Raw genomic sequence first — 16,068 nt, forward strand, 5'->3', positions numbered from 1 at the left:
AGTCACCCCCAAGAGAGCTACTATGAGATAGGAAAAGAACTTTCATTTCATAATCATGGTAGTTATAATTACTTCTCTCTCTCTCTCTCTCTCTCTCTCTCTCTCTCTCTCTCTCTCTCTCTCTCTCTCTCTCTCTCTCTCGCAGGGCAATGACGATTAAGTGACTTGCCCAGGGGTCACACAGCTAGTAAGTGTCATGTGTCTGAGGCCGCATTTGAACTCAGGTCCTCCTGAATCCAGAGCAGGTGCTTTATCCACTATGCCACCTAGCTGCCCCCCTTTCTTTTTTCTTTTTTGTATGATTACTTCTCAACAAAAGTGCAATACCAGTAGTAAACACAACTCACATGTTCTTATAAAGTCACTGACCAACATCTTGGAATCAATGACTTTGAAACATTTTAGGAAATGAATGCTTTTGTCTAGCCAAATGTAATTATTTTAGATAAAATCCTAAAGAAGTAGAAAGAACTTTGGACTAGAAATCCAGACACCTAGGTCTTTGTTTCAGGTGCATCATAAGCTTGCTGTGTTACCTATGGTGGGTTTCAGTTTCCTATCTGTAAAAAGGATATGGCTACTAATCTTAGAGGACAATTGTAAGAATATTAGACAAAGTAGGCAAAACATTTGGAAAAATTAAAAACACTACAGAAATGTATGGATTATTTGTCATTATCAATAAACTTGAATCAATTTTTTAACAAGATTTTAAAAATTACTTAGCCATGCTGTCAAATATCCTTTTAAAGCTGTAAGGGGCTTTTGCAATCTCATTTTACAGCCAGTTAGTGTCAGAGCCAGTACTGGAACCCAGGGCTCCTGACTGCAATGCCACTACTCTACATTATAATATCTTAATAACACAGAAATAAGCATTAAATATGTGTGTACACACACACACAAATGGAACCCACCTTCAGCAGTTAATTACAACATCAATTAAAGAAGAAAAAATTACAAACAGGAAAATAGACATCTGTGCCCTTATTTGATAAGGCATACCCACAGAAAAAGGAATAACCCTTTAAGTCCTACTAGAACATATATATATATGGGCAAAAGCACTTATAAAGCTGTTTGTACTTTTTTACAAAATTGGATGAGGAAATAAAGCAGTTGACAAAAAAGAGAAATCTAAAGACTTCAGCATTCATCCCTCTCCTTTTATTTTTTGGGTTTTGTTTTGGAGAGGCAATGGGGTTAAGTAACTTGCCCAGGGTCACACAGCTAGTAAGTGTCTAAGGCCAAATTTGAACTCAGATCGTCCTGACTCCTGGACCAATGCTCCTCTATACCTGGCCTCCTAGCTGCTCCCATCCCTCTCCCTTTTAAAAGTAACAAAATTATTTCAAATTGTCAAAAAGACAATATTATGGTTGCATAAGACATGGGCAGTTATACAATTTATTTACTGGCTGAATGGAGATTCTAAAATGGCACTTTAAATCCATTTTTTCACAACAGAGAGCCCGTTGTAAAGACACAAGGCAGTGCTCTGATCTCCTAAATCTAGTCATTCCTCTCTCCAAACCATCTTTCACATACAATTGCCAAAATGATACATCCAAAGTATAGGTCTGACCGAGCCACTCCTCTGTTCAAGAAGCTTCTGTAACTGCCTTTAAGTCAAAATACAAATTTCTCCCCCAGGCATTTAAAACCTTGCACTATCTAGCTCCAATCTATCAATCTGGCATCATTCAGATTACTTCCTATCAAACATTCTATCTTCCAGCCAAACTGGCCCATTGCCTTTCTAACATATCTTAATTCTTTGCTTTACATGTTATGTCACCCCTATCCCCATTTCCCCCATGGAATGTGCTTCAATCTCACCTATGCTTTTTGAAATTCATGTCACCTCCTACAAGGTCCCTCATTCAGCCAATTGATAGTACCCCTGATATCACCATACATTTTCAAAAATAGAGATCCTTATAAGGCAGGCACTATCTCACTTCTTTATTTGTATCTCCAGCTCCTGGCACATAGTAGGGACTTAATAAAAGTTTGTTAATTACTGTTTTCAAAGAAGTCGGTGGGAGATTTGTTCTTGGTTGTCTGAAAATAAACCTGGGTTTCAGCAATAAAAGTTTACTACTAAACTACCAACAAAAGTGTAGTCATCTCGTTGCTTTAAGGTGATGCTTCTTCCCCACTCCAAGACCAGTCTTCTTTTTTTTTAAATCTGTGAAACTACTGATATCCTATCTCTGAGGAGTATGCTGACCAGGATTAATAATAAGAGAGCTAAATTACAGTTTAAAACATTAAAAAACTTAAAACAGAAATGACGTTTCATTCAAAGTTTTATTAATCTCATACCTTATAACTAAAAAGATCTGTTTATACCCAAACCCAGAGGTTACCCGTGCAAAGCTCTTTCATGAACCGGCATTTAATCTAACAGCTGATCTGTTTTAGATGAAAATCACCAATGTCTGTGTTTCTGGTTCCCTTTCCCCACGACAAACTTACAGCCAAGGTCATTACACCGTGACATTTTAAATTCCCTCTGCATATCCAGCTAGGTATCGTTTCTTTTCTTCACTTCCTGCAGTAAGGATGTTAACAGCAGACTGCTGCCTTACAGAGGGGAAGAAATTCGCCGGGTCAAGACTAAGGAAGACTAAAGTATACGAAATCCGCCACCAGCCTCACCCCCTTTAAAATACAAACAAAACAAAAACAAAACCCAAAAAACCCTCCACTATTAACACTCATCCAATCGTTATCCTCAATAGTAACAGACTGGGGGGCCTCCGAAGACACCGGAGCAAGTTGGACCGGAGACTGGTATCGAGAGGAAGGACAGGTAAACAGACATGTAGGCAGGCAAAGGAGGTGGTTGTGTGGGGACGGAGACCTCGGGGTCCCACGACCCTTCCTCCCCTCCCCCCGTCCGTCCTTCAGTTCCTCACCTCATATTCACGGATGTTGTTGGAGGTGACGAAGACGCCGATGCCGATGGGGATGAAAATGAGGCCGACGATGAAGAAGGCCGGCAGCACCGTGCCCGCTGTCAGAATGGGCTGCCAGGCGGGGAGCCTTTGCTGCTTGAAGGCCGTGTTATCCGGTCGTCGGCTCTTCGGCCCGCCGCCCCCAATCGCATTCCCGGGCCCCGCATGGCTGCCCACCACCAGGCTCGATCCGTGCCCGCCATCCACCTCATCCTTCGCGTTGTAGTTGATCGCCATCAACCCCTGGAGCTCGGCTCCCGGTCACGCGGAGGAGCCTCCGAGGGGATGTAGCCGCCGAATGTGACAGGAGACCGGCAGGAGGAGGAGGAGGAGGAGGAGGAGCAGCCGCCGCTGCTGTCCGGGCGGAAGGGGCGGAACGCCCTCGCGCCGGGGACCACTGACCGGAAACTGGCGTCAGCTGGGGCGCCGAAGGAAGGGAAGGCGGAAGGGCGAAGACGCAGAGGGGAGGGGCAAGTGCACGCTCAGTATAACCGTCAGCCCAGGGACTACGGGTGGGAAGTTCGTACTCGCTTGGGAGTAGATGGGCTGGCTTTGCGCACGCGCAGCGAACGGGTCACTGCGCCTGCGTGAAGCGCGACGCGCGTCTTCTACTTTCCCTTATAGGGTCAGTCATGGCCTGTGGAGGTGCTTCCCCTCTCTCAGGGCTTCAAGTCGCCTTTTGGGACCCTGAGATCGTGGAGTCCTACATCTAGATCCTGTAAGGCCTTTAGCAGTCATGTAACCCACCCCCCCCAGCTCATTTTACGAAGGCCCAGAGAGGGACTTGCCCAACGCCTCACAAGTAGTGACAAAGTTGGAATTCGAACTCGGTCTCAACGCTCCTTCCACTGTTGATGGCCTGGAGAACCTGCTAGGGAAGAGTGTTTGTTGTTGTCAAGCCGTGTCCGACTCTTCGTGACTCCGTGTACCAAAACTGTCGGGGTTTTCTTGGCAAACATACTGGAGTGGTTTACCAGCCTCTCCAGGGGATTAAGGCAAACAATTTAAGTGACCTGCCTAGTGTCTGAACACATTTGAACTCAGGACCTGTTCCCGACTCCTGACCTGGCAGTCTATCCACTGAGCCAACCAGCTGCCTTTATTAGGGAAGAGTAAGCTTTGATTTTCACAATCGGCCGTGGAGCCTTGTGACAATCAACCTTCCTTGACAGACCCTCACCCCCCACCCCTTTTGCTACCAGCAGAAATTGATGAATGTCTTAACTGGAGAACAGTCTAATCCTGCTCCTTCATTTGACTAGTAAGGAAACTTGTGGCCTGTGGAGTGGAAGTGACTTGCTGTAGGTGACTCACTGGCAGTCAGCAACCAGTGATCCCCTTAGGTATTTTTAAAAACATTTATGTTGAACAGAACCTGGACTTAAAAGTTTTGAAATGAATCAACATTTATGTTGCTGCTACATTTCCTCCTTCTGAAAGCCAGTTAGGATCTTCCTTGTTTTCTTCCCATTATAGAAACAGCCGTTTGGGGGCCTAAATTCTGGATGAAAGACCTCAAACTTATACTTTTGGGAAGATGGGAATTTTGGGGTGTTTTGTTTTCATTGGAAAAGGAAGGCCAAGAAAGGGAAATGGGAGAAAGTCCATGTATGGGATATTTAGCTGTTAGATAATTTAAGTAAAATAGGATAGGCTGCAAGACTTCTGTACGATTGGTTGTCTACACCAATCAACCTGATAAATATTCAAGGCATAGATTTCCCCTTGCAATTTTTAAGTGCTTCCTAAAGTGCTTGTACTAGGACATGTCCACATCTATCACTAAGATTCTCAGACCTTGTGACATAAGTAGGTCTACAGTGAATGGTTTTACCCTATACTGTTTTGATCTGTGCTACTCTGACCTTGTCCATAGCTTTAGGCTGAGGACAGAAAAGGCATGAAGCAAATAGCCATTTATTTCTCCTTGTTAAATAGTATATTGGTAAGAGTACATGGGGGCAGCTAGGTGGCCCAGTGGATGAAGCACCGGCCCTGGATTCAGGAAGACCTGGGTTCAAATCCGGCCTTAGACACTTGACACTTACTAGCTGTGTGACCCTGGGCAAGTCGCTTAGCCCTCATTGCCCTGGAAAAAAAAAAAAAAGAGTACATGCAATTATAAAGCGGAGAGCAAATATCAGCAACAGTTTCATTCAGTGTGGTACTGGCCTTCCTCATCCTCACTACAGACAACTCAATGGCCTGTAAGGTCTTTTCTAGCTTTAAATATATGGGTTATAGGACTCTTAGCAAATGGCTGGATTAATGTGTATAAATAGTATTATTTTGCCTTTAGATTGCCTGATGTGTCTGCAAGTGTGCTGTATAATCCTGATGTGCCTGAATAATAATTCTAATTTATATTTACTCTTCCAATTTAAAGATTAGGTAACAGAATCCTGGTCTTTGCACAACTTCAGCATTCACATCCACACCAGGAGGACTCACAATTTAAGGGGGAAAAAAATCCTGGCAAGTTCCAGGCACTGTCATATCACTTTAGCAAGGCTACAAGGTGAGTTCGTGATTGTCCTTTCAGCTCTTCTACCAGCATATAAAAAGAAAGTTGGGCTGACTTCAGCTTTGCTGGGCAACCAAAAAATAAGGACAGTTAAATTAGTACTTTATCAAATTTTAGTTTAATTATCAAAAATAAAGCATTTGCCTGACTGCATGAAGTTTCTTCTCTCCTTTATGATTTCAGCAACTTTTCTGAAGAGTTGAGTATAAATAAATACTTTCTTAAAATAACTCTCATTTCCAATATACATATTTAGAGTCTCTGGTTACTTAGAGCAACCATTCTAATGGAGAGACAAGATTTTTTTTTTAAAGCTAATGCCTTTGTTCAAGTCTGTCTGTTTGACAGATACTATTGTCTCAATGCTAAATTTTGAAGTCGCGGTGACTTTTGGATCAAATATTTTCTGAATTCACATTTCACTGAGGTGATTAAACCAGTCTGTTTTAGAGCAAAGCCTTACCCTGACACCTGAGCCTATAAAAAAGACAAGCTGATTGCCAGAGGTTCAGAATCAGTACAGACTAGAGACCTAAGAACTGATATCCCTGTTCTGGGCTTAGAAGTGACAGTTGTAGAGAGGAGCCACATGATTCAAACCATGTGAGTAGAGCCACCACAGAAGAAAACATTTAGCCTAAGGAAGAAACAGAGAACCACTTTGAGAGTCAGACCTGGCCTCTTAGAGAGAAGAGGTAGGAGTTTTAAAATCCCTGAGTTCTTGAACCAAACTGCTTTGAGAGAAGAGGAGCTAGCACCATAGAGGATCAAGACTAATCCACAGTGTAGAGGAGCAAAGCTGACCATTGGCTGCTTCCTATTGAGAGAAGAGAGCCAATCACATGACCTCAGAGATGGTAGTTATGGAATAATGAGGGTCCCTAGACCCAGCCTCCTAAAAGAAAAAGGGTAAGCACATGACTGGACATGGAGAAGCTAGCAAAAAAGACCAAGAAGCAAAACAGAGCCTTGTCCTCCCAAAACGAAGGGCTGCTTGGACTGTACAAGTCTCCTGGTTGCTTTCCAGGAGCCCCAAAGTGAAATGTTCCCCCTTGAGGGAATCTCAGTACCTTAGGGTATTATAATAGTAAGGTTGGATGGCCGGTATAGGACCTTGGGGGAAGTGTAGGGCTCACCAGAAAATGAGAGCATTGGCTCTATAACAACCCTGAATACAAAATTCCTTTTCACGTGAGTTCCAAACCCATAGTTTGAAGGGCTGCCAAGTCTTCCTTTAAGGAAAGTGAGAGACTCATTGGAAGGTTAAAGGTTGGACCAGCTTGGGGCACCTAGGTAGTTGAGTGGATAGACCAAAGCTTCTTAAACTGTAGGTCTGAAGGTAGGGGTCACAAAAAAAATTGGCAATAGTAAAAGGTTATGTATACCTATTTTATATACCTATATACCCATATAATTTTCTCTAGTGAAAAGAGGTCATGAGTGAATAGAGCACCAGCCCTGGAGTCAGGACTTGAGTTCAAATCCAACCTCAGACACTTATTAGCTAGCTATGTGATTCTAGGCAATTCACTTAACCCTATTGCCAAAAAAAAAATTAGACCATCTTGTTACAGTAATTGCTGGATCTTGTGGCTGACCAGGAATTTGAGTCCTGGCTCTCTACCACTCCCCCATAACCTTGGGCAAGTTACTCTATTTCTGGGTCTTCAGTTCCTTCATTTGTAAAATGGAGGAGGGAGGGCAGCTAGGATAGAGCACCGGCCCTGGATTCAGGAGGACCTGAGTTCAAATCCAACCTCAGACACCTGACACTAGCTTTGTGACCCTGGGCGAGTCACTTAACCCCAATTGCCTCACCAAAAAAAAAAAAAAATGGAGGGGGAGGAGGTGTAACTTTTTCAAATCTTGTTAGGGAGTCAAAAGGACTTTACAGGTCTCTGAGGAAAGGTAAAAAGAAGAGAAATAACCTACATATTTATGTGTATCAGTAAAATCGGAATAATGATAGCACCTCTACCTCACAGGTTTGTTGTGGGGACCACACAAAATAACAGGTATCATGCTTTGCAAATCTTTGCAGCACAAAATAAAAGCTAGATTAGCTATAAAAGCTAATTTTTATTATTATTTGTATTCTTTTTTTGAGATAAAATTTAAATTGCCCCATATTCAATATTTTTTAATTGTTTTAGAGGAACTGTGACCCTTCAAACCACATCTATGAAGTCCTAAACAATCTATCAATCAAGTCATATTCTGATATTGCCAGGAAAATTAATAAGAAAAGCATTTATTAAATACTTAGTAAGTGTAAATCATTGTGCTAAGGGAGAAACTGGGTGGAATCAAAAGCCAAAGAATGGTTTATGAGAAGCCAATGAAACTGGATTTGGGCTTTAAAAAACCCCAGAGTATTGTAACGATTGGAATAACGCCACCTGCTGGATACTTACTGTAGAGGAGTTCTGCCCATGAAGGGAAGGTCTTTGAGGGCAAGACCAGGAGTCAGGAAGTGACGCGGGCTAGTGGGAGGAGGAAGGAAGAGACTGGCGCTCAGTCTCGCTCTCTTTCCTCTGGACTCTGGCGGAGAAGGGAGCTAGAAATGCGCTCTCCCTTTAATAGATAGGAATCTAGACCTTTCTCTCTCTCTTTACCAAATTCTTATTCTCCTTAATAAATGCTTAAAAGTCTAACTCTTGCTAAAGCTTATAATTTATTGGCGACCACTCATTAGATATTTTAGACAGACTAGCTAGAATTTTAACCCCTTAACAGATGGCTGACCACGAAGAGGAAAGCTAACCCTCAGTCTTCTTCTGATCTGCTGGTTGGGTAAGAAATTTCCCCTCCCTCTCCCTTTAACTGCTAAGTACTGGTGTACTGGCTGTGTTTTTCCTTTGAATTTTTTCGAATGGACCTTTTAAACTCCCTAATTATCCTATTTTTGATTTTGGTCTGTTTAACCAGACAAATGGGAGATAAGATCATGTTAATGCTTTGTTTTTGTGGATTTTCTATTTTTCTTTTTATTTTTGTTAAAAGAGCCAGCAACTTACTCACACAAGGAAATATCTCTCCCTCTCCCAACCATGCTTTTTCAGAGAAACCTGAAGAGATTCCCGCAGCTTTTCCCAGTTCTAACACTAATTGTTGCTCTAATTTTGCATGCCTGGAGGCAATGACCCACCCTCTAGAAGCTTTTAATCCCCTAGCACCTGGAGGCAAAGTGGGGGAAGAGGAATCCAGGCCTGAGTTCAAAATCAAGTCTGATTCAAATTGCTCTGGTCCCTCCCCTCCTCTCCAGACCCCACCCTCTACTCCTCCTATGGCCAAGCCCATTGCTTCCCCTGCCTGGGAAGTCCAGAGATCTGATGCGCATGCTCAACTTTTTCTACCTGCATTTGCAGCTTCAGGCTCAGCCCTTCCCCGGCCTGGCTGTGCTTTTGAGACAATCTTAGAAAACTCTTTAAATTCCAGATATGCTCGTTTTGTTCATAATTTTGCTAACCTGCTTTTGTCTTTAATTAGTAATCTTATAAAGCATTTGTATGGTGAAAAGACTGACAGACAATATAGAGGGGTTAAAGAAGAAAAACTTAAGCTGAATAAGAATGACAATCAACATAGTTCAAGACTCTGCCTCTTTTGCCATGGAAGTATATATATTTTACAGAAATGTAGAAGTAAGAAGCAAGGTATTGATATGAGTATTGGGGATTTTAGATATCGGAATCAAAAGTGTTCTAAATTCACTCAGATTATTAATAGTATCAGTTCAGAGGTTACATAGGATTTCTATGCTATTACACCTACATTTTGAAATTAATGGTATGGGTTTATTTTCATAGAGATTTTCATGCTTTTGAGATTGTGTTTTATACTTAGTTTTTAAAACAAGGAGAATATTTGTAAAAGCTTTTTATAGTCATGTGATCAAGTTTATATTTTATAATACTCTTATTAATATTAAGTTCATATTCATTTAGATTTCCCTAGTTTGAATTTCATTGTCTTTTATTGTTCCATGTGTATTTTTTTTTCTATTTATTCATCTCTAATTTTGAAACATTGCAAGATGGTTTTGATTTTATTATACAATGTTAATTCTAGGAGTATTGTGCTCCCATATTCTGAGTTGTTTGTTTTTGTTATTTTTTCTCAACTGATTATTTGATCAAACTCTTTAAAGCATTTCCCTGGCAAATTGTTTGCCATGGCAAGTGTAAATTGATTCTAGAAGTATTATTTTTGATAAGCATATTCCAAAAAAAAAAAAAAAAAGAGGGGAACATTTGTAAAAGTTGTCTTTGAGATTGTGTTGTGCTTTAACTTTTATTTAAATATGTTCAGATTTTTCAAAAAAGTAATTGTATACTAAGTAAAAAAAAGGGGTATTATTTGAAATTGTTGCATAATTATATATTGTGTTCTGAGTCAAGATGTATTCACATTTTTTGCAATCATTTATTATCCTCAATTTTTAAATCCATATGAGACTTGGATTATGGGAACTTATCATTTAAGACATTAATTGCCTTTATTCTGAGTTATCAGATGCCAGTTGGCCAAGATGCCATCCAATCACAAGAGGAATACATGCAAGAGCAGACACTGAATTGTCACATGAGGGGAGACATGCATGAAGTCAAGGTATGGCCGAGGGAACGGCTTTTGACTAATGTTGAGGTTGGATTCTCTTGGTTTAATATTTTATTTTATTTTTCCCCACAATATTGTACAGATGGCTGGAAGTATTCATCCCACCCATCTCACTTCTACACCTGGCTTCCATGCTCCCTCCTATATGCCTGATGCCATGGACATCTCAGTCCCATGCATCTGATTAAGTCTGACTCAGTTTCTTCCAATATGTTCGGTGGCATGGACATATATTCCATCCACCTATTTTAAGCCTGGCATACTGTATGGGCAGTACATATTGCTCAAGTGTGGGAATGCTCATATCCCATCATTTCTCTGTTCTTTTATGGTAACCCCCATAATTATCTCAGGTGTCATGATAAATACAGTGTTGAATTTGGCCTTGACACCTGTTACCAATTATATTAGATTTTTTAATTTCTCATAATGGCATGAGGATAATTAGGCAGATGATGCAAAAAGTGATAAAACAAAGATAAAAATTATTTTTATTAATTAATATTGCAGCAATTGTCTTCTCAATGTGTAACAACTAAGATTCTGAATTCCCTTAGACATGTTTTTGAGAACTTTCATTGTTGGATTTGATTATTGACAAAGCTATTTTAAAGTTGTGTTAAGCTCAATTTTGTAGGAAATTTTCCTGGCTGATTACCAGCATCCACACATCAACCCCTGAAAAGACTTCCATTCCACGACTACACCTAGAGGACATCTAAGAAAAGACTTTCAGAGACTTTAAATGAACAGTTTTGATTTGTTGTTTTTGTTTTTGTTTTTTTTTTTCTCTTTCTGTTATAATATACACCATCTGTAATATGTATTCTCTGCAGAGGCCCTCCCTTTGCAAGACTAATGTCAAAGCGTCAGTTCATGAGGACAAAAAAAAATCGCCCCTCTGGACAAAACTTTCCTCTCTTCCTTTTCTATATTGTTGTTCACATATTATTAGTTATCAATAGTTATTATATTCTTTTTACTGTTCCGTCAAGGAAACATTTTGCTTCTTGAGGAACAACAGGGGGGACTGTAACGATTGGAATAACGCCACCTGCTGGATACTTACTGTAGAGGAGTTCTGCCCATGAAGGGAAGGTCTTTGAGGGCAAGACCAGGAGTCAGGAAGTGACGCGGGCTAGTGGGAGGAGGAAGGAAGAGACTGGCGCTCAGTCTCGCTCTCTTTCCTCTGGACTCTGGCGGAGAAGGGAGCTAGAAATGCGCTCTCCCTTTAATAGATAGGAATCTAGACCTTTCTCTCTCTCTTTACCAAATTCTTATTCTCCTTAATAAATGCTTAAAAGTCTAACTCTTGCTAAAGCTTATAATTTATTGGCGACCACTCATTAGATATTTTAGACAGTTTAGCTAGAATTTTAGCCCTTAACAGTATATGGTTCTTGGCCACTAGAAAAGGAAAAAGGGAATGAAAAAGTCAACAGTTTAGGTTGAAAACTTAGGGGAACTAGGATCATGAAGGAAAGCTGCTTTCTTTTTTAGTATTTGACAAGACTATATTAAATACATATTTGTTGGATTCCTTTTTTTTTTTTTTTGCTGGGCAATGGGGGTTAAGTGACTTGCCCAGGGTCACACAGCTAGTCAGTGTCAAGTGTCTGAGGCCGGATTTGAACTCAGGTACTCCTGAATCCAGGGCCGGTGCTTTATCCACTGCACCACCTAGCCGCCCCACTGTTGGATTCCTTTTAAAAAAAGTTTAAAGAGACAGAATTTTTAGCTTTTATAACAATAATTCCCCACTAGAAATTAAAGAAATGTTTCCTTATCTTAGTTGAAGCTTTCAACCTATGCTGCTGCCTCTTATTATCTTTTCCCTTTCATATTGGCCCAAAACTCTACAAGTTCTAGAAATCTTAAAATATTTGAGTAGTTCTTGGTTTGCAAGAAAAGATCAGGGTCATTTTTAAAAATTAATTATGGAAATCTCCACCAAAATCCAATTAATTCCTTATCATGGCATGGAAGTAAACCTGGATCTCAAAAGTTATGCTAGAAGAACACAAGCTTTGTTCTTTCCAGCTATATTGAGTATTGTACCAATGACAATGACAATGACAATGACAATGACAAGAGACAGCTAGCTGGTGGCTCAGTGGATAGAGTGCTGGGCCTGAAGTCAGGAAGACCTAAATTTAAATCCTGCCTCAGACACTTACTAGCTATGTGACCCTGGGCAAGGCACTTAACTTCTATTTGCTTTAATCCATGGAGAAGGAAATGGCAAACCACTCCAGTATCTTTGCCAGGAAAACTTCATAGACAGTATGGTCCATGGGTCACAAAGAGTCAGACGTAACTGAACAACAACAACCAATGACAAAGTCTTTGCTGCCTTTCAAACAGCCTAGCTAAATTTTGAAAAGCAAATCACAGGACAGCTAGGTGGCACAGTGCATAGAGCAATGGCCCTGGATTCAGGAGGACCTGAGTTCAAAGCCGGCCTCAGACACTTGATACTTACTAGCTGTGTGACCCTGGGCAAGTCACTTAACCCTCATTGCCCCACCAAAAAAAAAAAAAAGTAAATCACCAAGTTACCTGCAAATTGATACATATTTTGGCCATATCAACATACCACTCTTGTTTTCCTTTTATGTTTCCATTTCTTTTTTGTGTTTTATTGATAGTCCTCACCTTTTTTCTTTTAACATTGTTATTGCTTCCCAGTGATTCTCTCAATAACAGGACTATCGCTTGTAACAAATAGACACATTTAAGGAAAACAAATCAACACAATTCATAGCTCAACTATCAATGAATATCTTCCCGTAGCACCTCCAATATTTACCATTTTCTTCTTTTGTCATATTTACCGGTCTTATTAATGTAGCACTTTTTTTTTAAGTTCAGTTAGGTGGTACAGTAGATAGAGCACTGGCCCTGGAGTCAGGAGGATCTGAGTTCAAATCCAGCTCAGACACTTACTAGCTCTGTGACCCTAGGCAAGTAATTTAACCCTGTTTGCCTCAATTCCTCATCTGTAAAGTGAGCTGGAAAAGGAAATGGCAAACCCTTCCAGTATCTTTGCTGAGAAAATCCCAAATGATGTCACAGAGAGTCTGAAACAACAACAAAAAAGCATCTTTTCATATGGTTTATGGTAGTTTGCATGTCTTCTTTTGAGAATTGCCTATTCAAGAGATTACCTCAAGATGGCAGAATAAAGAGCAGAAAAATCCAGATCTCCCACTCAAGCAAGGATGAAAAATTAGCACCATACCAAATAATGATCAAGACATCTAAAGAAAAATTATTTTGCATTTTACAGCCTACATTGACACAAAAGAGATAACCAAAAGAACAAGGGTTTTATCAAGAAAAGTCCACTCCAAAAATACACTGCACAGAAACCTTCCAGTATATGGAGCAGCATAGACCCAGGGAAACCTGGAATATGCAGTTTAAAAATCCAGGAACAGGGAGAATAAGGAAATGGACAGCTAGAACCTGTAGCTATGTTGCTCAAACCTCAGACTGGAGGTCAGGAACATGCAGGGTCCAGATCAGGAAGACAAAGATAAAGCTGTATCATCCTAGTATAGCTTGCTAACCCAAACTTCCCCGCATCTCCTTGAAGAACACAACATCCAGTCCCTGGAGGAAGCAATGGCAAAACCCTAGACAATGATCAGTACCAAATAAGTCCCCACCATTCCTTCTGAAAGTATGCAGAGCCTACTTCTGACACAAAGTCTCAATTTAGGAGGTAGTACTGCAAAAATGCATAAACAAAAAACTCTAGAGACAAAGAAATATGTCTCCAGGAATACCCAAACCACAAATTTAGAAGAAGAGAACTCCACACCATCTATAAGCAAAGCCTCAACAAAAACACAGTTTTACCACAAGTTCAAATCTGTCCTCATATACTTGACACTTATGAGCTGTGTAACCCTGGGCAAGTCACTTAACCCCAACTGCCTCACCAAAAAAACCCAACCAAACAAACAAACAAAAAAAAACCCCACAACTACAAGAAGCCAAAAAAGAAAGAATTCAGGTATCTAGTAGTATAAGGCTCACAAAGACTTGGCAGCGACTCCTATAAAGAAAAGGACAGGGCAACTTGGAATATGCTATTTCTTAAGGTTTACAACCAAGAATAGCCTATCTGGAAAAACTGAATATAATCCTATGGTGGGTGGGAAGGAATGGACCTTTAATGAAATGGAGGGCTTCTAATGATTCCTGATGAAAAGAACAGATCTGAATAGATACTTGAAATTCAAACAAACAAAAAAGCATGAGAAACATAAAAAAAGGTAAATGCATTTGAACAATTAGAAAGGACTAGATGATGATCACATTGTAATGAGGGAGGGGAGAGGAAAACCAAGTCTCCTTGGAATCCTAATATCTTTAATTGTTATAAAGGGAATAAATAAAGAACCTAGAAATGGTTTTGCTATGTTTTTGCAATCTTAAGTGAAGGGGGAGAAAGGAAGAAAAAGGAATATACTAAGGAAGAAGGTAGAACTTTCTACTTTACATAATTGAGATGTTTGAGAAGACTATACAGACTGCAGGAGAGGTTGGGGAACATATCAACCTCCCTTTCATCTTATCCAGACAAAAGAAGGTTGAATATGTGTGTGCTGCTCATATGCTCACACATACACATACACATACACATGCATACAGTATTTAGTGGAGAATTAAGGAAAACCATTTGTTAAATTCTTACTATGTGCAAAATATTGTGTGCTAAGCTCTTTATACAAATAGAAAAGCAACACATTCTATACTTTGAAGTAACTCATATTTTAATAGTAATAAACAATACATATAGGGTGTATCATCAAGGTATATGGATAATTCTAGTGCAAGAAAGCCGGTGGCAGGGCAACTTCTTAAATGTTATTTTGGTAGAACTTTCTTTTTCTTAACTATCTGTAGCTGCTGGGAAAATGAGGGCTATACATCTGCACAGTCAATTACCAGGTCAAATCATAAGAGTTGCTTCCTTCTATGATGTATAAAGGAGCCAAGCTAGAGGAAAACCAATGATCTTGGGGCATTACTATTACTGAGGCTCTCTGGGCTGCCTTCACCGGGGTCTGAAGGGGGATGGTGGTTTGAAATGGTGGCAGTGGTTTGAACTACATGGCACTTGCTCCCTCTTGTCTCTCCCTCATCAGCAGGAAAATGGGTAGGAGAAAAGGACATAGTGGGGCATTAAGCAGGAACAGAGAAAGGAAGGATATGGGTAGGAATTATAAACAAAAGAAATTCTTATTTTCAGAGAGTTAATACAGAAGGGGTAAATAAAAGGAAAGAGAAAAAACATAAGAACCTGTGATTAAGGCCTAGGCAAGGGGAAAAGGTAATAGAATAAAAGCAAATTGCATCTATTATAAATCACGAGTGTTAGGCAAAATTTAATAATCTATATATGAACGAGATGGTTAATGAATATATAAAAGCGTGTGTGGTGTCAGGAAAATCAAATCCACTTGTATTTGATGGAGCTGCCTTATTATTCAAAAAATCTTATGAAACCTTGAATTAATGTGATCAAAATGCCCTCCAACTGAACCCAGACAATATATAAGTGGGTGTCCAGCAAACCCCAGAGTTATTTGGGTGTTTCATACCATATGCCTCTCCAAATGTCTGGGAGTTTATAACTAGCAGATAAGTTCCTATCTACTGTGGCTTTTTTCCCCAGAATAATCGGTAGATTTTATGGCTCTCTAATGAATCCACTGTTCATCCTGTTTTCCTCCCCAATACTTGTAAAAACATCAAGGTATCCTTATCTGTGACAACCTCTTTTGAATCATATACTCTTTTCATATTTTTGTTTTCATGTTTGAACTATCAAACTGATTTGTACTTCATATATTTCTTTCATATTGTTTGCTTTTAAGTTGCACTTTCAAACTGATTTGTATCATGCTAATGGAACTGATAACATCCTATACTACCAAGCCAAGAAAA

At 40.0% G+C, this 16,068-nt stretch overlaps 1 protein-coding gene across 1 annotated transcript in view; it reads right to left on the bottom strand.

Moving 5' to 3' along the window:
• Nucleotides 1-3,408, bottom strand: part of TMEM30A (transmembrane protein 30A) — a 42,820-nt gene extending 39,412 nt beyond the window's left edge. Inside the window, exon 1 of the mRNA XM_044001348.1 lies at nt 2,925-3,408. Coding sequence (XP_043857283.1) covers nt 2,925-3,200 — 276 coding nt within the window. The 5' untranslated portion in view covers nt 3,201-3,408. The remainder of the gene's footprint in view (nt 1-2,924) is intronic.
• Nucleotides 3,409-16,068: the final 12,660 nt, after the last annotated feature.

Source organism: Dromiciops gliroides, chromosome 4, assembly GCF_019393635.1.
Source record: "Dromiciops gliroides isolate mDroGli1 chromosome 4, mDroGli1.pri, whole genome shotgun sequence".
Lineage (NCBI taxonomy): Eukaryota > Metazoa > Chordata > Mammalia > Microbiotheria > Microbiotheriidae > Dromiciops > Dromiciops gliroides.